The sequence below is a fragment of the Eublepharis macularius genome, chromosome 10, assembly GCF_028583425.1.
Source record: "Eublepharis macularius isolate TG4126 chromosome 10, MPM_Emac_v1.0, whole genome shotgun sequence".
NCBI classification, from domain to species: domain Eukaryota; kingdom Metazoa; phylum Chordata; class Lepidosauria; order Squamata; family Eublepharidae; genus Eublepharis; species Eublepharis macularius.
The window spans coordinates 13514430-13539851 of NC_072799.1; the positions used below are offsets into that span (position 1 = coordinate 13514430).

A 25422-nucleotide genomic window follows, 5' to 3' on the forward strand; every position below is an offset into this window, starting at 1 on the left:
TACTACTGGACTCTTGACTATTTTGCTACTACAGACTAACACGGCTAACTCCTCTGGATCTACAGCCGCCAGGTGGTGAAACAACAACATCTGCCGTGAACAACTTACTACAAAAGCAAGGAGTCTCACATGTACTGACCAGTGAACCTTTTAACAAAAATTATGTGTCAGTTTCTTATTTAATGCCACTATATATAATCTAAATAACATACACAGTGGCACCTGATATTACACTAAAGAGAATATGAGGACTCACTGCAGGAATTACAATTTGAACATGTGCTACAACATAAGTAACCTTCTATCCAAGTATACATAGGCTGATTCCACACTCGTTGGATAATGCACTTTCAATGCACTTTATCAATTGTTTGAGGTGGATTTTTTTTTCCTCTCACAAGAAAATCCATTCCAAATGATCTACAAAGAGGATGGGAAGTGCATTATCCAACCTGTGCGGAATCACTAATAAAGTGCTATTGCTAAGGTGCTGTAGTAAACTTTCATATTACTAAACAACTTACTAAACAAGCACTTTCAAAACCTAACTCTGTATTAAATAATACCAACAAACATCACTTTATCAACAATGAATGTTCTTATTTTGTTTTCAGTGCAAAATACAGGATTCATAAAGTGCAACAGTGTATATATAATTTACTCAACTGTTTATGTGGATTATACTGTTATAAGCATGATGTGTGCAATTAACTCTGGATGTGGAGAGCTATTGATATTGTGTCTCGGGAACCGAGAGCTTGCACAACAAGTTGAAAGGGGAACCTTAGCCATCCTCTCCCTTTGAGCAATCATAGCACTAAAGCCAACAAATGGTTGTCATGGGAGACTGGACGCACCCATGCCCTTCCTGTGCCAGTGAACTTCCCTGTCCCATTGTCTCCCTGGCGTAAATGGATCTTTCCTGGATGAACAGAGGTCTGTCTGAGAAGCCGCTGCACAGGAGTGCTTTATGCAGCTAGTGTTTTCCTCTGTGCCAGGCACACTGTTGTACCACCAATGTGTGTTAGTTGGGGACAGTTTCTGGAATGTGCTGTCTGGGTGTCTCTTTTGTTGTTCTCTTACAGTGGGTTGGATTTGGCCAGAACAAATATATCAAAAGCCCGTCTGGATTCCCTCCCCCTTTCTGTCTCCTTTTTTTAAAATAGAGAAGCTAAGTCAACATTCCTGAAAGACTGAGGTCATAAGCTCTTAGGGATTTTTTTCTTTCCTCCACGCCCAAGTGAATTTCCCTCTGATCCATTTTAGCCAGATCAGATGTTATCAGCAAAAGGCAAAAACTAGCACCTAACTGACAGTCATTTTTTTTACAAAGTAAAACCAAATTTGTATTCCTGTAGTTATGCCATTTCTGGAGGAATGTGGCTTAGCTTGTTTGTTTTATGTATTTGTAATAACTGTGTGTTTATATACTGCTCTTCTAGACAAACCAGTGCCCCTCTCAGAGCAGAGATCCAGAGGAGTTAGCCGTGTTAGTCTGTAGTAGCAAAATCAAAAAGAGTCCAGTAGCACCTTTAAGACTAACCAATTTTATTGTAGCATAAGCTTTCGAGAATCAAGTTCTCTTCGTCAGATGCATGATCGGACTGGTCAAATACAGAAGAGGAGGGGAGAAAGAAGGGGACATATATCACAAGGAGACAGAATGCAATTAGCATGGAGGCAGTCAAAACATTCCTTTGCTTGGAAATGTAAACATCTCCTTTTGGTGTGCAGTCAGTTTGCAGTGAACAAAGTCAGTGTCATTATTATCCCCAGAATATAGCTGAGATGAGTGGCTGACCCAAGGCCACCTGCTGAGCTCACGGCAGTCGTGGGATTCGAATCAGCAGAGTGCTGATTTGTAGCCCAGCCACTTAACCACTATGCTATGTTACACCTTTGATCTTAGCCAAAAGGCTGAGAAGCCATTATTTATAGTCCACCTGTGTCACTGAGACACAAGGTGGATTGCACAGTGTAAGTCAATGCGATCAACAGCTGGGACATTTAATAAACAGCACAACCGGGTTTAGATTGCAGATAATTTGGAAACAAACAGAAATATGAATACAGAGCTAAAACAGAAGCTGTTTGACATGACCTGTTAAATGACGCGGAAACTCTCCAGTACTTCCAACTTGCAAAGCAGTAGGTGTTCAGTCATTGAGAAATGACCCTCTTTAGTTAATTTGTGTGTCTGAAATTCTTGAGCCTAAAACCAGAAGAGTATCTTTGTATGCCCTCACCTGGATAGCCCAGGTGAGCCTGATCTTGTCAGATCTCAGAAGCTAAGCCGGGTAAGCCTTATTTAGTAATTGGATGGGAGACCTCCAGCAAAGACCAGGGTTGCAGAGGCAGGCAATGGCCAACTACCTCTGTTTGGCTCTTGCCTTGAAAATCCCACCAGGGATTGCCATAAATCAACTATGACTTGAGGGCAGGGTTTCATTTTTCATCTTTGTATCCTTTTCGTTTGTTTTTTTTTGTTCTTAGGTTGGCAATCGAGGAACAATCCAGAATGTTGGAGGCTTTAATCCATCCAGAGATGCTGAGGCCATTCGGAAAGCAATCAGGGGAATGGGTAAGCTTGCACTGTTCCTCACTCCAGTGGTTGACACGCTTTGCCTTCACTGGACCGCCAACTTTTGTGGCTTTGATGTGTCAAAACAGCCTACAAGACATAGTATAAAGCAGCTCAATTTTTGCCTTCTCATCCTTGTTGAATGTAAGGGCTGGTTCTCACGATACGCAAGGGCTATGGTTCACACCTGACTTGAGAGTTTCACGTTCCCCAGTGCACAGGGGCCTGATCCAAGTCAGAAATGTGATGCATGCGAAAAAGGGGCTTCAGGCTACCCAGCCCTTGTTTTCCTGACCTGGAATGGTGCCAGCGAATTGCTACACATAAATTTCATAACAGAATAAATAGTTGCTGAAGTCTGAAACTCCGTCCCCATGGATGTTGTTGCCCTGATTCTAATTGGGCCTGTCCGTGCCTGGAAAGCATGGAACTCCCAGCCCATCAGTGATGCAGAGTCCTAGTAGTGGACACAAGGACTTTGTATCCTGTTAATTGACCTGTTAATGAGCTGCTCGTAGCATAGTGGTTAAGTGGTTGGGTTGCAAGTCAGCACTCTGCTGGTTCAAATCCTAGTATTACCATGAGCTTAGCAGGCAGTCTTAGGTAAGGCTTTCCTCTCAGCCTCAGCTCCACAACTGTATTGTGGAGATGATAACAACACTCACTTTGTTTGCTCTGAGTGTGGCATTAAGTGATTGGGCTGCGAATCAGCACTCTGCTGGTTCGACTTCCGCTACTGCTGCCCTGAGCTCAGCAGGTGGCCTTGGGTAAGCCACCCGTCTCAGCCCAGATCCCCAGCTGTATTGTGGGGATAATAATAACTCTAACTTTGTTCACTGCTCTGAGCGGGGCACTGATCTGTCCGGAAGAGCCGTATATAAGCACAGTGTTACATTACTATTACTATTACTATTACATTATTATTTGTATCATATTAAGTCCGTTGCAGGTCAGATTAAGGGTCTGTCTTGTCCATTGAAGGCCAACTGAATGCCCTTGGGTGCTCCTCAGGATAGCAAGATAAAGCTTAATTAACTGGACAAATTAATCTGGAAACCAGTCAATTACTTGTTGTCTTAGTACACACATGAACATCATGCTAGATTATTTGGTTGGGGTCTCGGGGAGGTTTCTCCGTCACTCCCTGTTTCCCCTATTCCCTTGGCCCTCTCTCTTTTCTCAGTAAGGGCCTCTGTGAGTTGGCTCTTGGCCCACAGTGTGGCCAACTGTTTAAATCGGTAGCACTATACATGTAGTCACTGACTTGGATGGCCCAGTCTGGCCTGATCTCATCTGATCTCAGAAGCGAAGCAGGGTCAGCCCTGGTTAGTACATGGATGGGAGACCACCAAGGAAGTCTAAGGTCACTGCACAGAGGCAAGCAATGGCAAATCATCTCTGTTCATTTCTGGTCTTGCAAACCTTCCGGGGCCACCGTAAGTTGGCTGTGACTTGATACCAGTGATTGGCATCTGGGGTTGGAAGCTGATGCCAAGTTACAGATGACAGAAAACTGCAAGCTATGTTGCTTGTGGCTTGAGAATTCAGCCACTTCTGGTTGACAACGTTGCGCATCTCGTTTTAGGAACGGATGAGAAAACTCTAATAGACATCCTTCCGGGGAGGTTGAATGCGCAGCGACAGATGATCGCGAAGGAGTACAAGGCGGCTTCAGGAAAGGTATGGTTTGAAAAACACTGTGGAGCAAGAAAGGGGTCCATCCATACAGGGATGGAATGGAAACGTTTCTGGTCTACGGAGCCATGGTGATAACTGTTGGAAGGTTAGACCTTTTCACTTGAGCCTCTCTAAACGAGACGAATTACATGAAGACGCTCGAGTGAAGGGAGGTGCAATGCTAGCTGGGAAGCTCTAAAAAGCCAGATCGGAAGGCTTTGTCAATTTCCCTCTCTACAGAGCCTGCAAATATCGTTCCTCTTTGGCTCCCGGAAGGGGAGGTGAATCTGACAGAGCCTTTGGTGAGGCAAAGAGGAAATAAACAAACCCCCCTGAGCTGCAATATTTGCAAGCTCTGTAGAGAGGGGAAATTGACAAAGCCTTCCAATCTGTCTTTTAGAACTCGGCTTCCCGACTAACATTGCGCCTCTCTTCACTTGAGGGTCCCCGTCTAATTCATCTCATTTAGAGAGACTCATTTTCTCTTAGGTTTCACAGGGAGACTATGGGGAGTCAGCAAGGCGGAGAGATCAAGGGTTGGTTCATCCTTTCTTCCTACCTTCCTGGTGCTAGACCTTTGAAGGGCAGACTGGTTCTCTGAGGGACCCTTCCGGCTTCACCTTCCCCTCTCCTTGCTCTCTCTTCTCCATCTTTCATCCATGAAAGCAGGACACGCCTCCTTCATCTCTCAGCATTCTAGCATAGAATGCTATCTCTACTCTTTTCTATCCTAAGCGGAATTCCTTACATTAAAGGACTCTTATTTCTTTTCTAAAGACTACATCGGTTCCATTTAAGCTTATTTCCTCAACAGCACGCATGCACATGCCTAGCTGCACCCATTAGGAAACCCTGCCTTCAACAACTGAACTGCAGGTTGGGTTTTCCAGAAAAAGTAACCAGTTGTGCAGGGGGCTCCCTCTGGGAGGAGATACCTTGACCCTTCCTTATGAAAGAGGAAAAGCCATTAAGGAGTAACACTGGATTTGGAAGAACAGGGTTCAGGTCTCCACGAAGCAGTCTTATTGTCTCTTTCTGACCTACCTCACAGGATTGTTGTGAGGATATGCATATGTGCTCTTTGGAGGAATGGCAACATACAAAATAGGGAAGTATGTCAGGATGTAGAGAGTAGATATGGGCATGAGCCACAATAACCCCCAAACCATGCGGTTCGTGGATCGTGGCATTTTTACGAACCAGGAACTACGACCCCCACGAACTGGGGCAAGTTCACGAACCAGTTAGTGGTTCGTGGGGTTTAAATGCCTCTTTCTGGCCGCTTAGCAGTGGCAGGGAAAGGGACATTTGATAGCTTAAAGGGCCCTTTCCTGCCACTTGCAAGCAGCAGGGCCCTTTAAACGTCCCAAAGCCCACAAACCCTAACCCCAGCCCGCCAGCTCTAGCCTTTGCAGTGGCATAGAAAGGGGCATTGCCTTTTAAAACGTAGCAGTAGACCAGTTCATGGAAGTTCATGGAAACGAACTTCCACGAACCACTGGTTTGCAAACCACGAACCGAGTTGGTTCGTGGATTTTTTTTGGTTCGTATTCAGGTTCGTGCCCATCTCTAGTAGAGAGGAAGTGAAGCTGGGTTTTATTAATGTTGTCTGTACTGAATCAATGCTGGGCTGCCTGGAGATGTTGTGTGGCCCTTTGTGCTATCAGCGATCAGTTGTGGGGGGTGGGGGGTGAGGATTTGCTGGTGGTTGTAGAGAGGCCAGGCCCTCCAGTTCTGCATGAGATATGTGCCTAGCAGGATTGGGTAGCGCCTTCCCTCCTGACATGCTGGATTTCTGGCTGGGAGGACCTTTTGGTAATATTTTAGTACTAAAAGCTATGGATGTGACTTTTGGCAGCGAGAAGTATTCTGTTTCTTTTGTGTTTTGTTTAGGATCTGAAAGATGCATTGAAGGGTGATCTGTCAGGCCATTTGGAGCATGTTATGGTGGCTCTTGTAACTCCTCCGGCGGTTTTTGATGCTAAACAGCTGAAGAAATCCATGAAAGTAAGTCTGTAAAGGTGATGTTACACTTCCTGGATTCTCTGGTGTGTGTAGCTTGCTCCTTCTGTAGCAGTAGAAAAGAGCAAGAGTCCAGTAGCACCTATAAGAAAAACAAAATTTGTGGTGGGGCAGGAGCTTTCGTGAGCCACAGCTCACTTCTTCAGAAGCTCATACCCTACCACCAGTTTTGTTAGTCTTAGGGGTGCTACTGGACTCTTGCTCTTTTCTCCTGCTACAGACACACTAACATGGCTACCCATCTAGATCTTGCTTTTGTTTTTTGAAAACAAAAATAAAGATTATCATATTACCGTATATGAGAGAATATCAATCTATTGGCATGGCCAATGTCTCCCTTCCCTGCTGTTTGAGTTAATGTTTGATAGTTTCCTCTTTAGAATTAAAAAAAATCATTTTATTGGTTTCCCATTTTTTCTGGAGGCTGATAAATCCAGGACCCATAAAGAGATCCTTCCTAATACATTCTCTGGGTTAAAATATGTATCCATTTTAACTCAAGGGCTTTTCCGCTTGTTTGTATTTAAGGGTTCTGGGACCGATGAGAAGACGCTGATCGAAATCCTCGCTTCCAGGAATAACAAGCAAATGAAGGAAGTTGCCCAGGCATATTATACAAGTAAAGATATTTCTGACGGGGTGAATCTTAGTTAAGCAGTCGGCATATCGACATTCTGTCTTTGCCTGCAAGCATGAAGTAGCCAGGGTGAACTGGAGATTGGCAAAAGACATCCCTGTAGGATAAGACATTTAGTGCTGTCCAAAATGCCCTGGAAAAACGAATCCCTTGCACTGGAATGGGGCTCCCTTCCTGTGGCTTTTCCAGTCATTTGCTAGGCCAGTCCCTGGCAGACTCTGTTTTAAGACCGTCTCTTTGAATCTGGAGAAGTCACAACAATTTAACAGCATCAGCAGTCGCCCTGCTCCAGTTCTCATTGTATGAAAAAAGCACTTTGTGAAAGCATGTTGTATGTAACTTTCTGTAGGTGGATCCTTTAGATTACTACAATGTGCAGATATAGTCTGTGGAACAGCCCGTCCTGGATTTTACCAGGAAGGTAGAATATGCAGCGTAGTTGCAACTCCGTGTGCCTCTGGATTAAGAGAGCCAGTGTGGTACAGTGATTGGATTTTGGTCTAAGATCTGGGAGGCGCAGGTTCGAAACCCCACTCTGCCGTGGAAGCTTGCTGAGTGACTTTGGGCCAATCACATGCTCTCAGCCTAACTTCCCTTATAGGGTTGTTGTGAGGATAAAATGGAGAGTGCAGAATGATATAATCTGCTTTAGAGTGTGTGTGTGTATAAAAAAATATCTTAGCATTTCTGCTATTGTGGATCTCCGTTTTTTGGGGGGGAGTTTTATGTTGTTTAACCATCCAACCTTAATGGCTTGTTTGTTTCAGAGCAGCTATTCCCACCTCCATTAGATCCTAAAGTGAGACCTGGGTTACAGAATAAAGTGGAAATGAGATAGTGGGACCCAAAGAATGGCCTGAGCTGCTTCAGGCTGCAGGTGGCAGATCTTGTTTTGGAATGATCTGCTAGGTGCCAGATTCCCTGCAAACAGAAATCCAGCACTGCAAGCTGAGAGAAAGACAGAAGCTTTCTTCTTGCTGTGCTGATTTTCTGATTGCAGGGAGATTTCTGTGCATTCAGACCTGGAGTCCCTCACCGGGGGGCCTGGGTCTCAATACTCTTGTTCTCTAGTATGCAGAGCAAGACTTTGGTCACAATCCCATTGAAATCAGTGGAACACGTTAAGCGTGACTAACATACTTCCCATTTGTTTCCAGTGGGACCATCCCAACAAACAAATTCTAGCCTAACTGCTAGAATTCTTGATACCCCCGCCCCTCAAATCCATCCTAAATTGCTTTAGTTCTCAGGTGGTTACTGGAAGGGATTCTTCTGCTTTTCAAAAAGACGAATTTCTGAGCTCTAAAGAAGTTGAACAAGATGGATTGGGGAGTTTAATGCAGCCAACCCAGAGAAGTATATATTTGGAGTAGGTGCAGCTCGTGCACCGAGCAGCCCTTGTTTTGATTAAAATCGGGAAGATTAATGGCTGTTTTCCTGGATAAAGCCCAGCCAGGGGTGGAGGGTAGATTTAGATTCCAGCTCCAGTGCATTGTATGCTAATAAGAATCTGGGCAGGCTGAACAGTGCCAATAAAACAAGAGCCAAGAACAAGCTTATTGAGTCATTAATGGACTTGCCCTGAGGCTATTCTCCACCCCCCCCCCATGCATGAGAGTAAATGATCATCCATTAACTTCACAGTTGTGCTTTCCAGGGATATGACACAGCTGGCTAGAGGATCTTTAATTTAGCTTTTTGTAAATCATAATTTTGCTTTTCTCAAAATATCACATTTAAGGCCAAATAGATCCAACCAGACAGAAGAAGCAATTGGCTAATAGTGCTGTGGAACTAACAATTCCTATGCACAGTTCTGCCTTTCTAAGACCCTTGAAGTCAATGGGCCGATAAGGGTGTAACGCTGCTTAGGTCTGCATTGCAACTAATGCAGTTTCTAGGATGTTGGGCCTGGACCGAAGATTCCTGGGATTCATGATAAAAAAAAATGTGCCTATTTCTGTAATTGCTAAACCAACAAACCAAAAAGCCTTTATCAGTTATTCTGCAGATTGAAGTGGAAGAGACGCTTGTCACTATCAGGTTGGATCCTGTCAGGCCTTGACAAATCCAGATGAAGTTGGACATTTCCACCAGTTTGCCCTTTGTGGCGGAACAGGGCCCTTCCTCCCACTGGTAGACCCCGCTCTGCCTACCCCTCCCTTTCTGCCTCTGGCCAGGCACCTGAAGGGGCTGCCTCCCTTCCCTGTCTCTGGGTAGTTGCTGCCACCACTGTCCCTGTATGGGGTCCTGGTTAGGCGGGACAACCTTCTAACCTCCCTCCTCTGCTAGTGGGCCCAAGCGGTTGGGGGACTATGTGGAACAGAAGAGCTTTCTTCATAAATTCCAAAACTCAATTATTTAACTTCTAACTATACACAGGCAAATATACAGTGAACAGAAGGAATAATAAAACAGAAACAGAAACCCCTATGCCCTAATTAGATGTAGTGTAGGGTAGGCCCGATACTTTGATACCTGGGGGTTACGTTAGATCTCCCTCTCCCCTCAGAGCCATCTCTCCCTCAACTCCTCAGCCACCAACTGTCAACTTCCAACTCCCCTCCACCAACTGACTTGCTCTCCCTCCAATCACATTCTACTCCAGAACGGGCCCCTCCCCTCTGCAGCCCACAGAAAGTTAACTCCACAAACAAAATGGCGTATCTCCACACCCTTCCCTCTGCAGACTCCCCTCTTGCCGTTCCTCCAGGCTCCTTTGGGTGGAAATCAGGCTGCTGCAGTTGGGAAGGGGCAGGCAAGTTCCATCCCACTATTGGAAGCTTTAGTCTGGATCCAGCTTGTCATAATCAGCTAATGTGTGCTTGCAATTCCCCAAACTGTCATTATTTACCCCCCTTCTTCTCATCATCCTCTGTGACAGCCAGAGTAATCATGAACTATAAGGAACAGTCAGCTTCTCTTTTCATTTTCGCCCTGCCAAAACGCAGGCAGAATTGTGCTCTAAAAAGCCATTGATAGGCAAGCGGTGAGAAGTTTAGGTGTTGAAAGGAGAGTGGTAGGAGAACGCATGCACTGGAACTCAGGCCTGGCTGAAGGCAAAGGACTTTCCCATATCACTCAGAGTGGAAATGCACATTGTGAATTACCTGGGGATGCTCAAGTGCATGGTTGTATGTGCAGTCCTCAATTCACATGCAGGCTGTTCTTGCTTGGCGCATGTGAATGCCGCTTTCACAAGAGCTCCCTTTGTGTGATTGCATCTACAGGTGATTTTCGCTGCGAGAACAAGTACTGTAGGCTCCTTTGACTTACCAATTTGCATTTCTTTAACATGTGAGAAAGCACCAAGGTGTGCATTTCAATGAATAGATGTGGAAGGTGGCGAAAACGGGGATACTTTTACTAGTAGAGGAGGAACTGATAAAGAACACGTGAATGTGTTCGCGTGGAGCAAGTTGAAGCATGCCATTTAAACTGGATGGCTACACGTGTTTAGTTAGCAAGCCAGCACTTTGTCCAACTAGTGTAGTGTAGTGGTTAGAATATTAGCTTGAGAGCAGGGAGACACATGCTCCCGTCCCAGCTTATTGGTTGGCCTTGGACTGGTCTTTCTTTCCCAGTTTAACCTACCTCACAGGGGAGTGGTTGTGAGGCTAAAGTGGAAGAGAGGAGATCCGTATCTGCTTCCCTGAGTTCCTTGGAGGAAGGGTTAGATAAAAGCACGGTAAATAAATGAGGAAATCTCTACAAGGATCATAGATCTCGAGAGAGCAAAGTAAGCAACTGTAGTCACTTTGTATTGTCGAAGGCTTTCACGGCCGGAGAACAATGGTTGTTGTGGGTTTTCCGGGCTGTATTGCCGTGGTCTTGGCATTGTAGTTCCTGACATTTCACCAGCAGCTGTGGCTGGCATCTTCAAAGGTGTAGCACCAAAAGACAGAGATCTCTCAGTGTCACAGTGTGGAAAAGATGTTGGCAGTCACTTTTCCAAGATTGCGGCGCAGTGTGAACAAGACCCCCACATTCAGCAAGGTTGCACAGCTAAGCTCTTTGCATTGCCATTGAAATCAGGCTTTCTTCACTTGAACTTTGTTGTGCAGACCAATTCCATGGGATTTGAGGGCACTTGCCTTCCTCAAATGGTGTCTTGCGAGTCTTGGAAGTCTAGTCAGCTCCACCTAACCTGAGAAAGGAAGCAAGTGAGCACCTCTGCAGTGCTGCAAACAAGCATTCAGCTGTGGGCTAGCTCCTCTGCAAACTATTCCTTCCCTCCCTCCCATTGGCGACTGAAATGTCTTACATGGTTCCCCTCCCCACCCATTTTATCCTCACCACAACCCTGTGAGGTAGGTTAGGCTGAGAGGGCGAGTGTGACAGACTGCATTTGTTAAAAGCTTGGAAGTGCTGTACAAACAGCTGAAGGACTGTGCAGGGTTAATTCTTTGCGGAAACCGAGATCAGCTAATCCAAGGAATCTGATTGGGTAGCGTGAGCTGAACAGAAAGAGATTTCTGAACTGGATGCCGGGGAGAAGGGAGTCTGATTTCAGACCCAGCTGAGAGAAGTCAAGTACTGACAGTTATGGAATTCAGCCCTTACTGAGAGCAATTTAATACAGACAGGAGAGCTGGGGAGGAAGTTGGCAAGGAAGTTTGGGAAGTAGGCGAAGACTCCCATTCAGGCTAAAGAAAGGGGATAGATCTTCTAGTGAGAGGAGAATTTCCCTGCCCAGTCAAACAGAGAGTTAGCTCTGAAGAGTGAAGAGATCCCTGGCCTGGTGTGGTTAGAAACTGCCTTGGAGACCTTAAGAGTCAGTTAAAAACTCAAGACAGGTACTGGTGTTTTAAGAGAAGGGGCTTAGAAAGAAGGTAGTACCAGCCTTCTGTAAACCGAAAAAAGTAAGAGAATACTCAAAGTGTACTAAATTGTTTGGGGAAACACTGGAACAAAAGTCTCTCAACATATTAAGTAACTGTGCAGAGCTTAACGAACTCTCATCTGAAACACAGACCGTAAGATTGCGCACGTGCTGATTTTCCCTCAGAGTTATCTATACTGAGTTACCTCACAAATTTTCAACCCTGATATCACTTGATCTTTCCTGGGGTATTCATCACTTTTCTTGCTCCTAGTTTTCTGTGTGGGCAGATGTCACTGTTGATTTCCCTCCTAATTTTTTGTTTCTCTCATAAAGTTTATAAGAAGAGCCTTGGTGATGACATCAGCTCTGACACGTCTGGTAACTTCCGAAAAGCCCTGCTGACCCTGGCAGATGTAAGCAGTCCTTTGGCAGCTTCCGTGGTGATTGGCCAGAACGCACCATGTCGATTAATGGTTCTTTCTGTCCAGTAGTTCTTTCCATGACCTTTCAGCTTCCGTTTCCTTTGCCCGTTGGGTTGCAAGCTTTTGTACTGGATGGCATGGTTCCTCTCGTGGCACATCTGCCACCAGGAAAGGCTCCCATCTGGGCTGGATTTCCAGCCATGGCAACTGTGTGGAGCTCCGGGTGGCTCACTGCATACAAGCGCAATTGCGAATGCCCATTTCTGCCCAGGCTATTGATGAGTGCTCCTTCCAGCTTTGAATGTAGCCGGTTTGCCTTTGTTCCTTTCCTCTCAGAAGCTGCTCTGAAATCATCTTCATAGAGGCCCTAAGAACATGGCCAGTTTTTCCTGTCAGGAAAAGAATAATACCGCGAACATTTATTTCTTAGCAGTATATGCCGCCAGAGAAATTAATTGGTCTGGAAGGGTTATGACCAATAAACAGGGGCTCTGGCAGTCAATACTTACATATTTACAACGTTGTTCTAGCCTGCCACTTAAAATCAAGAGCTAGGTGGCTTGGGAGGAAGTTCTAGAACCTTGGTGCTGCCATGGAGAAGGCCGTTTGGCTTGGCCAGTCGCGGCACCTCAGACCACGAGGGAATACTAGACAGGGTCTCTTTAGGTGGGAAATATTTTCATTTCCTTTTTTCCTGGCCAGGAACTGTGAGATCATCTGAAAGTGCCCTTCATTTTATATGCACCTGGTAAATCCATCTTGACATGCGCATTTTCAAGTAAATGGAATGCGACACGGATACCCTAAGTCTCCGGTGTTCTTTGCAAAGAAAGCGCATGAAGCTGCCGACTGAGTCAGACCCTTGGTCTGTCAAAGCTGGTATTACCTACTCTGGCTGGCAGCAACACTCCAAGGTGTCAGGCCGAGGGGTTTTCTCTATCACCCTCAACCTGATCCTTTTAACTGGAGGTGATGGAGACTGAATTCGGAATCTGCTGCATGCAAAAGTCGATGTTTTGCAGTGAGCCACAGGACCTCCCCCATCTCTTCTCCTTTTTAAATCTGGGACAGGGGAGGACTAAATTGTGTCTAGCTGGTAAATGTTCTGTGCGTTTCCTTGTGTGTGCTTTTCAACGGTTTCATTTCTTACTTTGATTGCAGAGCAGGAGAAGTGAAAGCCCAATTGTGGATGCTCATCTTGCCAAGAATGACGCACAGGTATGCCGATTTAGAAAAGAGCCGGCCAGGCAGCCCCACTTTGGGACATTTCCTGGATAAGAATCCTCTGTTCAGCCCTGCCCCCCAGGAGGGGGGGTGTCCATTGTTCTGAATTTGTGAATAAACTCCACTTCAGCAATCTCCCATTGTAATCTCCCCTTGAAGCTTTTCTGTTTAAGGACAACCATGTGACCATTTTCTCCGAGGGCACCCCACTGAGTTCCGCCACCTCTTTTCCCAGAAAAAAGCCCTGTTTATATACTATATCAAACTAGAAAGAGATTGGAAGCTAAGAGAACAACAAAGGTTTAGTAGTACAATCATATCATTTGGAGAATGTGGTTGTTACAATTCTTGGGTTCAATTGAGTAGGACGACATTTTTTTCAGTTAAAGGAAACCACTCGTCAAAGATGTTGGAACCCGATTTATGAGGTCTGAGTCTGCCAGGCTATCTGAGGTCTTTTCAAGAGCTAAATGCTCCCATAGTTTGTTATGCCATTGGTTTAGTGAGGGTGAGTTGGGTTCCTTCCATTCTGAGGCTATATAACCTTCTTTGCTACAGAGAGGAGGCTTGCTATTTTGGCAGTTGCTAGGTATTTCTGTGTCTTGCCATAAATTTAGTGCTGTTCGGGAGACGGTTGAGCTTGTTGCCACCAAACAGGGAGGTTTGCTTATTGGGCAGCCACAGGGAGAAGGTGACAAGCTCAGAGTCTGAGTCTATGGGCACAATAAGGGTGCACAGCTGTGATGCTCCTGGTGAGGGAAGACTCTGCACTGTGCTTGTCAGTCACCTGGAGACGAAAGACCCAATGCTCCGTGGGTTTTTTTCTTTCCGTTCCATTCAAGACATTTTGGGTTTTATCCCCATTAAAGCAAGCGTCGCATCGAAGAAACGTATTGGCAAGCATTGCAGCACCCATGTTGGGGATCACATCTCAGCTTGCTGTGGCCTGAAGAATCTGGACTGATTCTGGACTTAATCTGGGTATATGATGGAAGCTTATTTAGATCGGTCTACCACACTTCAAAGATCCCTGGAGGGAGAACGTAACAGGATGCTGAAGTCCCCTCATCACCCATGGTGACGTGAATAGATCAGCTCCTTGGTACTTTCCCCAAACGACTACATCTTCAGACATCACAAGGATGAAAGGAGGAGGCTCACTGGCTTCTTTTCTTTTTCTAGATCCTGTACAACGCGGGTGAGAAGAGATGGGGCACCGATGAAGACAAATTCATAGAGATTCTGTGCTTTAGCAGCATGCCGCAGCTCAGACATAGTAAGACACTGGTCCGCTGAGTTCCATCTCTTCCATTCATGCTTTAGGCGGGCAGAGGTATCTGGTTTGTCATGTTTCGAGATCTGAACTTACGGCGATTGTGTTTTGAATGCATTGATGCACTCGCGTGAACACACAAACCTGCTGTATACTGATTCAGACTATTGGTCCGTCAAGGTCAGTATTGTCTACTCAGACCGGCAGCAGTTCCCCGGGGTCTCAGGCAGAGGTCTTTCACATCACCTCCTACTGGGTCCTTTTAACTGGAAATGTCAGGGATTGAACCTGGGGCCTTCTGCATGCAAACCAGAGACTCTTCCACTGAGCTACGGTTTCCTCTTACTCTTGTAAAGTGGTTTAATCCCTGGGCCAATCCAGAGGGCAGAAGAGGCAACTGCCTGATCCTGCACTGCCTGTCTTCAGCATCTGCCCCAGCCTGTAGAAGGAACTTCACCTCTAAGCAATGAGGTTAGCTCATTTGGGTGGGTAGCCGTGTTGGTCTGTAGTAGAAGAGCAAGATTTGGGTCCAGTGGCACTTTAAAGACCAAGTAGATTTCCAAGGTGTGAGCTTTTGGCAATCAGAGCTCTCCAATATCCCTCTAACCCCCTACCTGGATTATAAGGACTCTTTCCTTTTTCTACTCCTCGTATCTGATGAAGGGAGTTCTGACTTTTGAAAACTCATACTGTGGAAATCAAGTTGGTCTTAAGATGCTACTGGACCCAAATCTATCTTAGCTCTTGTCAGCCTTTCAGTCAAGTTATCTAATCCTCATTTTAAGGCAGTAGGTGTCACCTCCATTAAGTGGCAATGAACTCCATCAATTAATTATGTATCATGTGAAAGGACTTTCTTTAATCTTTCCCAAATCTACCGGCCAGTTTGGTGTAGTGGTTAAGAGCGGCAGGACTCTAATCTGGAGAGCCAGGTTTGATTCCCCACTCCTTCACTTGAAGCCAGCTGGGTTGGGTCTCTGGGTCAGTCACAGCTCTTTCAGAGCTCTCTCAGCCTCACCTACCTCACAGGGTGATTTTCGTGAGGATAATAATAACGCACACTTTATAAACCACTCTGAGTGGTCGTTAAGTTGTCCTGAAGGGCAATATAAAAATCAAATGTTGTTATTATTATCACCGCATGTACCTGAGTTATTGTGTTATGGGAGGGAGGGAATTGGCTTCCTATGTTCTCAAATTCCATACAGCCTGGGGTGTAGGACAAAAAACACCGTTAAAGTTTGTTCTCATGTTTTCAAGCTCATGCCGCTGACGTTCTTGATTTCCCCCATCTTTTCTAAGCCTTTACTGAATACCAAAACCTCTCCGGGAAGAATATAGAAGACAGTATAAGGAGTGAGATGTCGGGACACTTTGAGGATCTGTTGTTGGCCATTGGTAAGCAGGACAGGAGATGAGCTGCCGTAGATCTGTTAGAACATAAGAATACCAGATTTGCTACACTGGATCTGAACAGCAGTCCATTTAGTTCAAGAATAATGTTTCTAGTGGTGGATAATCAGATGCCACTGGGAAGTGTGCAAGCCAAGTCAACAAACAGGTCTTGTCTGCAGATGACTTCCGAGCATCTGACAATCAGAGGCATTCTGGCTCTGAACACAGAGGTCCCATTTGGTGGTCATGGGACCTAACAACTAAGGTCATGGCTAACAGCTAAGGGTAGGCCAATCCTCCCTAAATCTCTCCTTTAAAAAAAAAACAACTCCATCACATCTCTTGTGGTTGTGAATTCCACAAGTCAACTACCTTGGCTTGGTTATAGAAGGCCATGTCCTGGCAATTAAAACCTCTGGTTGCTGATTGGTGGGAGGAGGCAGGCCAGCGAAATGGGGTGTGTGTCATGTGATCCATGTGATGATGACACCTCAGCACGATCCAGAAGCAATGTTGTTGTGCTGGAGCCAATTTTTTAGCACTCTTTAGCTTTGGGTGGTGTGTTAAAGAATCGGTCCCAGCACAATGCCGACTCTTCCAGGTTGCGCCGGAAGTGACATCATCATGTGGAAACAAGGATCACGTGTCCCGCCTCCAGTAAGTTTCTGTCCTCCTACCTTCTGCTGGTTGCTAGGGGGACCTAAGAACCTTACAACTACTTGTGTGAAGTAGTACTTCCATCCCTGCAGGCCTACAGCTGGGTGAGCCCAATGGACTACAATGAGCCCAGATGCTACCACAAATGCAAAGCTCCCAAACACTCACATAAAAGTCTCCAGGAGCAGATTTGTCCTGGCATCTACCATGTGGATGATTCCTGATTTGAGTTGCCAAGCCCTGGTGTGGGGGAGGAATTCTCCATCCCAAGCCCTCTTTGCCTGTTGCCATTCCAAGTGACAGTGGGGGGAAATAATAAAAAAAAATAGCCAGTGTACACAGCATGACAACATTTCTGGAGGTAGCTCTAGGAATCACCAGAAACTCTATGGTTTTGGCATAGTTTCTGGTGATTCCTAGAGCTACTTGCCATCACGTTCCGGTTTTCCCTGGAATTGACATCATCATGCTGGTGGTGGTGCCACCCAGCCATGATGTTCCACCCCCAACCCTGCTGTTGGTTGCTAGAAGTACCCAGATCAGAGCAGAAGGGATGGTGTCAGTAGACCTTTTACTGGGGGAGCTGTTTTTTCAGACAAAGATTTTTCTCCCTCTCTCCCATTTGGCATGGGCAGACATGGGGGCTGGCAGCTGAACTGTTACATGGCCTGGGAGTTCTGTGGTTGCCCTCTCTATGCAGCCCTCCCTCTGCGTATGATGCCGAAGGGAAACAGGGATCCAGGAAGCTATGTAGGAATCTTTAGATGTTGCAGCCAAGGGGGGACTGGATCACAGCACATGTTTCCATGGCTCTTGTATGCTAATAAGTAGCTTCTACCTGATGGGGGTACTTGGGGGGGGATTTGTACCTTGTACAGCACTTGGGGGCTTCAGCCCCTTACAGGGTCAAAAGTGGAAAGCTTTGCCATTGTTCTCTTTACCCTTTCCACTCATTTCGGAGGAAAGCAAGTGGTACCTCATTGTATTCTTACATCTTGGTGGCCCCAGATATTAAGACCTTATCCAGATCTGTATTCTTTCTCTTGGATTAAGGAACAATGCCTTGATTTTTAGTTTGACAATGGAAATTAGGTCTACAGTTAGGTCTATAGTAGAATTCAATATTTTGGGTTACTTTTTCGGTAGCTATTTTGGTTTGGAGTAGTTAACATTTCTCCCTTGAAAACTCCATTTTTACCACCAAAATGTGAAGGTGTGTGGATTTTGAAAACCAATGCTGATAGGTCTTTCTTTTTTCCTTTTAAAGTGGTGCTCTTGCTTTGGAATTGTGTTGATTTCTTGCAGGGGAGCATATTTGGGGGGGGGGGTATGACACTTTCCAAAAAATGGTTAATTATATTTGCACACCGTTCCATCAAATACTGCTTCCCCTAACGGAGTCTGCACAATTTTCTCAGGAAACACAATTTATATAATTAACCACATGGGGGCAGTAGGAACAAAAACACACTAACTACAAGTATCCCCAAAAGTACTCGGCTATGCCGCGTGTGGCTTGCAAGGGAACGCCTGTTGAATCTTTTGCAAGCCCCCTGTGTGTCATTTCAGTAACTCCTTTCTGCAAAGCTGTCCACATGTGAGTTCAAGGGTTGCCCAACAGAAAACACAACCTGATGGATCTACTTTAAGTCTTTTTTTCTCCCTTTGCTAGTTAAATGTGCAAACAACACTCCTGCGTTCTTCGCTGAAAGGCTGCGCGGGGCTTTGAAGGTAAGCCTTTCTACATGTAGTTGGTGGGGGGGGGGTGATGCCCAGGGTAATTGGACTACCCACCTCCTGAAGTAAAGCATTCGCCTGCTCTCCCGCATTATTTGATGAAGGCTTTGCTTTTTTACTCCTGTTTGGTTCTGGCATCTGTTGTTCTGGGATAGGCATCTTTAAATCTTCCAGCCCCACTCCTCCCACTGGCTGGCTGTCTGGTCTGGTCTGGTCTGGTCCTTCTTCCTCTCTCACCTGCTGTGTGGCATGCCTGGAGTGCAAGGCAGCACAGCCGATGAGGGAGTGGTGAACCCCAGTAGCAGGGAGAAGATGTGCAAGGGGAACCATAGCTGCTCCCTTTCCTCCTGCACTGGGAGATATAAAGGTACGTGGGCAGGAAGGGGAGATGGCAGTCCTCTTTCCATCTAAGGTTGCCAGCCTCCAGGTGGGGTCTGGAGATCTCCTGGAATTACAGCTCATCTTCAGACTACACAGATAAGTTCCCCTGCTTTGGAGGGTGGACTTTATGGCATTATACCCTGCTGAGATTCCTCCCTTCCCCAAAACCTTCCCTCCCCTGAAATCTCCAGGAATTTCCTAACCTGGGGCTGGCAACCCTACTTCCATCCCACCTTTAATGTCATCCTGGATAAGACGCCATCTTGCTTGGCAGGGAGCTTCCAGCCACTTGGAGGCTCTCTGGGTGGAGCTTACTGTGTATCCCGCAAGGACAGTGGCAGGGACACCAGACAGCCGGGGAAGAGCTTTAAGCACAGTCTTGCATGCTCAGTTCAGACGACTGGCTGTGTTAGTCTATTGGAGCAAAATTAAGCAGAAATCCTGTGGCACCATAAAAACCGATAACATTTATTCCAGAGCTTACTCCTTTTAGCGGCCTGAATAGCCCATTTTGGCCCAAACTCGTCAGGACATGGGAGCTAAGCAGGGTCAGCCATAGTCAGTATTTGGTTTTTTTTTTGAAAAAATTTTTATTGGGTTAGAATCAAATATTTACACATTACAGTCAATATTCCCATTTCCCAATTTCTAACCCCCTCCCTTTCCCCCCCATTTTGTTGACTTCCAACAGTTTTCCAACCCTTTATCCCTTTTCCCTTACTCTTTATATATTCCTCTATCTAACAAATATATATTCTCCCTTTATTCTAAGCAATACTTCTTTAACTATTTTTAATACTCTGTACCCTGACTATGAGTTCCTTTTTCCATAATGGATAAACAATTTATCCCATTTTTCATTATTTCACTTTCAAATATTTCTATATATCATAAACTATGTAAACCATACATTCATATAAATCAGCCAGTTTAACTTATACTCTATATGTTATTCATTCTATCTTCTTCTTTCTATTTTAGTTATATTTGTTTACATTAGTATTTCTATTCCCCTTCAATCATAAGTCTATATATGATATCAATCAATTTGACTCATATACAACTTCAAATAAACATATTCAGTTTGGTACACTGTACAGAATCAAAAAAAATATTATTAGTTAATCAATCCTTATAGTTAACCCTTATGATTAATTATTTTCTATCAATATTCTAATTATTATTCTATATATATCAATCTAATATCATAACTGCTTAGAAATTCTCTTTTGCCTCTTCTCCTCCCCGGTAAAGTCACCCCCCTCTACATTTTATTGTACTTCAGTAGTTCTCAAACTGCCACAGTTCTCCTCCCACCTCCCATTTCTTCTCCAAATATTGTTTCAGCTTCTCCCAGTCTGTGTTAAACTGTCCTGAGTCCAGGTTTCTCAATTTTCTTGTCATTTTGTCCATTTCTGCCATATACAGCAATTTGTGGATCCAATCTTCAATGGTTGGCACTTCTTGTATTTTCCATTTTTGCGCATACAAAAGTCTAGCTGCTGCCGTCATGTAAAATATCAACGTCCTATGATGGGCTGGAATTCCCTCCATTCCCAAGTTTAGTAGCAGGAGTTCTGGGTTCTTATTAATTTGAAATTGTAAAATCTCACTCATTTCTCTTATTATTTCCCCCCAGTACTGCCTAGCTACCTCACACGTCCACCACATATGGTAGAGGGAGCCCTCATGCTTCCTGCATTTCCAGCATTTATTAGAAGTGTTCAAATTCCCTAGCGCAATCTTCTTTGGTGTCATGTACCAACGGTAAATCATTTTGTAAATGTTCTCTTTAATACTAGTGCATGTCGTTGTCTTCATTGTAGTCTTCCACAAGTATTCCCATGCCTCCATTGTTATTTCTTTGTTGAAATTTATGGCCCATTTCACCATTTGTCCTTTAACTATTTCATCCTCAGTATACCATTTCAGCAGTGCTTGGTATACCTTAGATATTCTTTTCTTGTCCTCTTTAAGAAGGGTCTGCTCTAGTTCCGAGTTTTCTGTTCGTATACCTCCCTTTACAGAGTCCGAGTTATATAAATCTCTAATCTGTCTATACTGGAACCAATCATAATAAGGTGATAGTTCCTCCTGAGTCTTTATTCTGAGTTTAGATTCTTCAGTTCTAGTTATTTCTTTATAAGTTAGACATTGTTGCTCATTATCGACAGCTCTCGGATCTATCACCTCATATGGAACTACCCACAAAGGGGTTCCTTCTTCCAGATAGATTCTATACTTCTTCCAGATTATATATAAACTTCTCCGTATATAGTGATGCAGGAACATCGAGTTTGCCTTTACTTTATCATGCCATAAGTATGCGTGCCATCCAAATATTTTTTTATATCCCTCTAGGGCTAGTAATTTCTTATTCTTTAGCGTCATCCACTCCTTCAACCACACCAAGCAAATTGCGTCATGGTAAAGTCTTAGATTGGGCAGTTGCATTCCGCCTCTTTCCTTTGCATCTTGTAAAACTTTCATTTTCACTCGAGGCTTCTTGCCTGCCCATACAAAGTCTGATATTTTCCTCTGCCATTTTTCAAATTGCTTAGAGTCACTGATGATTGGTATTGTCTGTAGCAAAAACATTACTCTTGGTAACACATTCATCTTAACTGCTGCAATCCTTCCCAACCATGACAAATTTAGTCTGTTCCATTTAATCAAATCTCTCTCTATCTGAGTCCATAATTTTTCATAGTTGTTTTTAAATAAGTCTATATTCTTAGCAGTCAGTTCGATTCCCAAATATTTCACCTTACTTGTTACTTCACAATCCGTTATTTCCGTTAACAATTGTTGTTTCTGCTTAGTCATATTTTTGCATAGTATCTTTGACTTCTTAGCCATAGTCAGTATTTGGATGGGAGACCACTAAGGAAAGCTGGGGTTGCTACTGAGAGCTAAACCACACAAGACGGTTTACAGGAGGATGCTCAAGTGAAGGGAGATGCAATGTAAGCCGGGAAGTGTAGTTTGAATTTCACCTCTCTACAGAGCTGGCAAAGATCATTCCTCGAGGGTTTGTTAATAATTGACAGAGCCTTTGAGGAGGCAAAGAGGAAATTAACAAAACCTCTGAGGAGTGATCTTGCCAGCTCTGTAGAAGGAGGTGAAATTCAAACTATGCTTCCTGGCTAACATTGCATCTCTCTTCACTTGAGCGTCCTCGTGTAATTAGTCTCGTGTGGTTAAGCTCACAGAGGAAGGCAATGGCGCACCACCTTTGCTTTTTCTCTTGCCTAGAACGCCCCAAGGTTGAGGTCGCCATCAGTCGGTTGCAACTCATTTCACGTCCGTCTGTCCTTCCTTCCTTCCATCCTTCCTGTAATTTTCCTAACAACAACAACAACAATTGTTAGCTTCGTTTATAGTTCACCTTTCTCACTGGGACTCAAGGTGGATTACAAATATAAGAGCGATTCAGCCAGTCAACAAGCAAATTACAAAGCGTGATATAAACATATGAATCTAACCGCAAAGATTCCAAGTGAAACAGGAGAATGCAGTGGAGCTGGGCAGATTACAGGCCTGAGAAAGACTACTCAGTCAGTGAGCAAGCAGAGTACAAAACACAGTAATGGCAAAGATTCCTAACAAAACAAAACTAAGCAGAGGGGCTGGGATTGAGGAATTGGAAAAAACAGCCCCAGCACGTAGAATATGATTTCCTCTTCGTAGCATCTGAAGAAGTGAGCTCTGACTCATGAAAGTTCATAATGGAATCGGTGTTAGTCTTTAAGGTGCCAATTGGCTTCTGTGTTTTTTGGTGTGGGGGGGAAGGGACATAGACACTTTATTCAATTGCATCCAAAGTCTCAGCCATCCTCGGCTGGAAGGCAGCAACAGAGACCACAAGGGTGGGGGTATGGCAGGAAGTGATGGATCAGCGCAAGCAGCGAGCCTCCTGCACGGATTCCAGCAGCGTCAACGCATCTCCTTCCCGGACGGGGCCTTTCACATTGTCGAATGATCGAGCGGCTAGTGTCATCCATGAATTCCACTCGGACCTGCTCGCACTGGCCTTGGGAGCCGGTCTGGTGTCCATGGCGGGGAGGAGACAACTGAAGGGCCTGGTTTTGTTTTAAGAACAAAAGCAACAAACCGTGATGTGCTAATGAAATAAAGACTTATAAAGTCTTAAAGTTTATAAGTCTTTATTTCGTTAGCATGTCACGGTTTGTTGCTTTTGTTACTGATTTACGTAACTCTCCGCATTTACTACTTTGTTTTAAGAACAGCATTTTTCTTAGTTATCTCATTGCCAAAAGATGAAGTGGAAGTTGCATTCCATTAGCCCCGGTGAGGGGAAGCCCCATCCCTTAGAGCCAAGCTACAAGTGATGAATGACACAGGTTGGACACTTGTCAGCTTCCCTCAAGTTTTGATGGGAAATGTAGGCATCCCTGGTCTTGCAGCTGTAATGGAGAGCCAAGCTGTAAAACCAGGACGCCTACATTTCCCATCAAAACTTGAGGGAAGCTGACAAGTGTCCAACCTGTGTAAGGCGTCAGGTTTTGCTTGGCGGCATGCTTTTCTCTCTCTCTCTCTGGTTTAATTTCCCCTTGGAAGTCATTGGCTCGAAAGGTAGGGTATAAAGAATTTAAATAAATATGGATGGGCAGATTGGAGGATTCTAGCCTGCATTGTAGAGGCCCAAGTAAGAAGGCATGAAACATCAGTAGGAGGCACTGGGGAACACAGCTAGAGAGCCAGTGGGTTTGGTTTTACTTAACGCCGGCAGTTGTTTTTGCTTTGAAATAACGTTTTTGTGTTTGGAATTCAAGATCGTTTTATGAAATGTTATAAATGTTCCAGGTTACCTCAGACTGTTTTTGAGGTAGACGCATGAAAAATAATTTACCTCCTTCCTTGCTAACAGGGGGCTGGGACAGATGAATTTACTCTGAACAGAGTCATGGTGTCCAGGTCCGAAATCGACCTCTTGGATATTCGAGCTGAATATAAAAAACTGTATGGACATTCCTTGTATTCTGCTATTAAAGTGAGTATTTTAAGGACATCTCGGATGTCATCGTGTCAGTCTGCTTCATGAAAAGATACTTAGGATGTTGAGGGTGAAGTGGGAGTTTAGGGAAACCTTTTCACCCGAGACCCCCTACATGCCACGCTTGGCTAGGAATGGAATTAAGGTAAAGGCTCTCCATGCAGCCAGCTCGACTACGATGGAAATTATAATTTGTTTTTTATTTCATGAGCTTTGCAGGACTAATTGAACATGATGGCATGTTCTGGTCATAGCCTGTCTGATGTGAAGGGGAAAGGGCGTTCTCTGCTTGGAAGACCCAACACCAACAGCAGCCCGTACACGGGCTTTCTCTGTGGTGGCCCCTACCCTGTGGAACGGCCTGCCTGAGGAGGTCAGGAGAGCCCCCACCCTCCTGGCTTTCCACAAACAATGCAAAACTGAATTATTCAAAAAGGCTTTTTTACTCAGATAGGAGGGAAGTATTGTAGGAAAGGGATCCCAGATGTTTCGCTAATGACTTAGAAACCATAGATTTCACCATTATGTTGCCTTACATATTATCTGTTGCTTTAAAAATGTACTCCTATATGCTACCTGCGCTTCATGTTGTTTGATGTAAGTCCTAGAATTGATTATGTTCTGTTTCAGCAATTCCTCAACCCCATACTGGATCCTTGCTAATACTTTTTCTTTGTAAACTTACATTCTTTTATCCCATGACGTTGTTTATGGAAATGTTCTTGACACTGTATGGAAATGCCTGCCCTTGTCCTTGCCACTAATTGTACTAATCTTACACTATGTAATCCGCCTTGAGTCTTAGTGAGAAAGGCAGAATATAAATAACATAAATAAATGATAAATAAATAAGAAACCAGTACGGAGTTAGATAGACCATTGGTCTAACTCTGCACAGGAGAGCTTCACGTGTGGAACTTTACCTCTTGCCCTCTCTCTTCCTTGCAGTCCGACACCTCTGGAGATTACAGAACCACATTGCTGAAGATTTGTGGAGGAGATGACTGATGCAGGGAAACCTCGAGAGAAGTGCTGAGCCACCACGTGCACCCCCCCCCATCCCCACTCTTCCCCACTGTTGTCCTGGCTCTCTGAAATGTCTACGCAAGTGAAAAATTGCCGACGCTCTTCCTGGGTTTGCTTTTTCATTAGGCCTCGTAACAAACAGATGCTTCTTGGAGCGCAGCCCTTCAAGCAATCGATGACGCTCGTTTCGCCACACACCAGGAGCTGGAGGAAAACCCACACTCGGAATTTTATAGGCCATATCTGCCTGTGCTGCAGAAATTGCTGTCGTGTGTGAGGTTGCCATCTGTTTGGAAGGAGTGAGAAAATATAAAGAAATGGAATCCTGGCTCTCTCAATGAAGCTTTTTTAAAAAATTGCTATCCTTGCCCAATTGTGTTTGCAAAGTCCCATATTTGCTGTTTTTCTGAGCGGCGTGCAGCCAACGATGGTTTTCGAGCTGTGTTGTAGGGACAGGATCCTGTGATCTGACTCAATGTGAGGGGGAAAGGGCTGTATATTGGTGGCTGAGTACATATTTTACACCCCAGGCTTAATCCCCTACTTCT

The 25422-nt window shown here is 44.7% G+C and overlaps 1 protein-coding gene across 2 annotated transcripts in view; it reads left to right on the plus strand.

The window, feature by feature from the left end:
* Positions 1-25202, plus strand: part of ANXA3 (annexin A3) — a 32727-nt gene extending 7525 nt beyond the window's left edge. For both annotated transcript variants that reach the window (XM_054990218.1, XM_054990219.1), the window contains exons 3-13: positions 2494-2581; positions 4167-4261; positions 6152-6265; positions 6809-6899; positions 12076-12155; positions 13326-13382; positions 14571-14664; positions 15964-16059; positions 18386-18444; positions 23723-23845; positions 24797-25202. In XM_054990218.1, coding sequence (XP_054846193.1) covers positions 2494-2581; positions 4167-4261; positions 6152-6265; positions 6809-6899; positions 12076-12155; positions 13326-13382; positions 14571-14664; positions 15964-16059; positions 18386-18444; positions 23723-23845; positions 24797-24856 — 957 coding nt within the window. In that variant the 3' untranslated portion in view covers positions 24857-25202. The remainder of the gene's footprint in view (positions 1-2493; positions 2582-4166; positions 4262-6151; positions 6266-6808; positions 6900-12075; positions 12156-13325; positions 13383-14570; positions 14665-15963; positions 16060-18385; positions 18445-23722; positions 23846-24796) is intronic.
* The last annotated feature ends 220 nt before the right edge of the window (positions 25203-25422 follow it).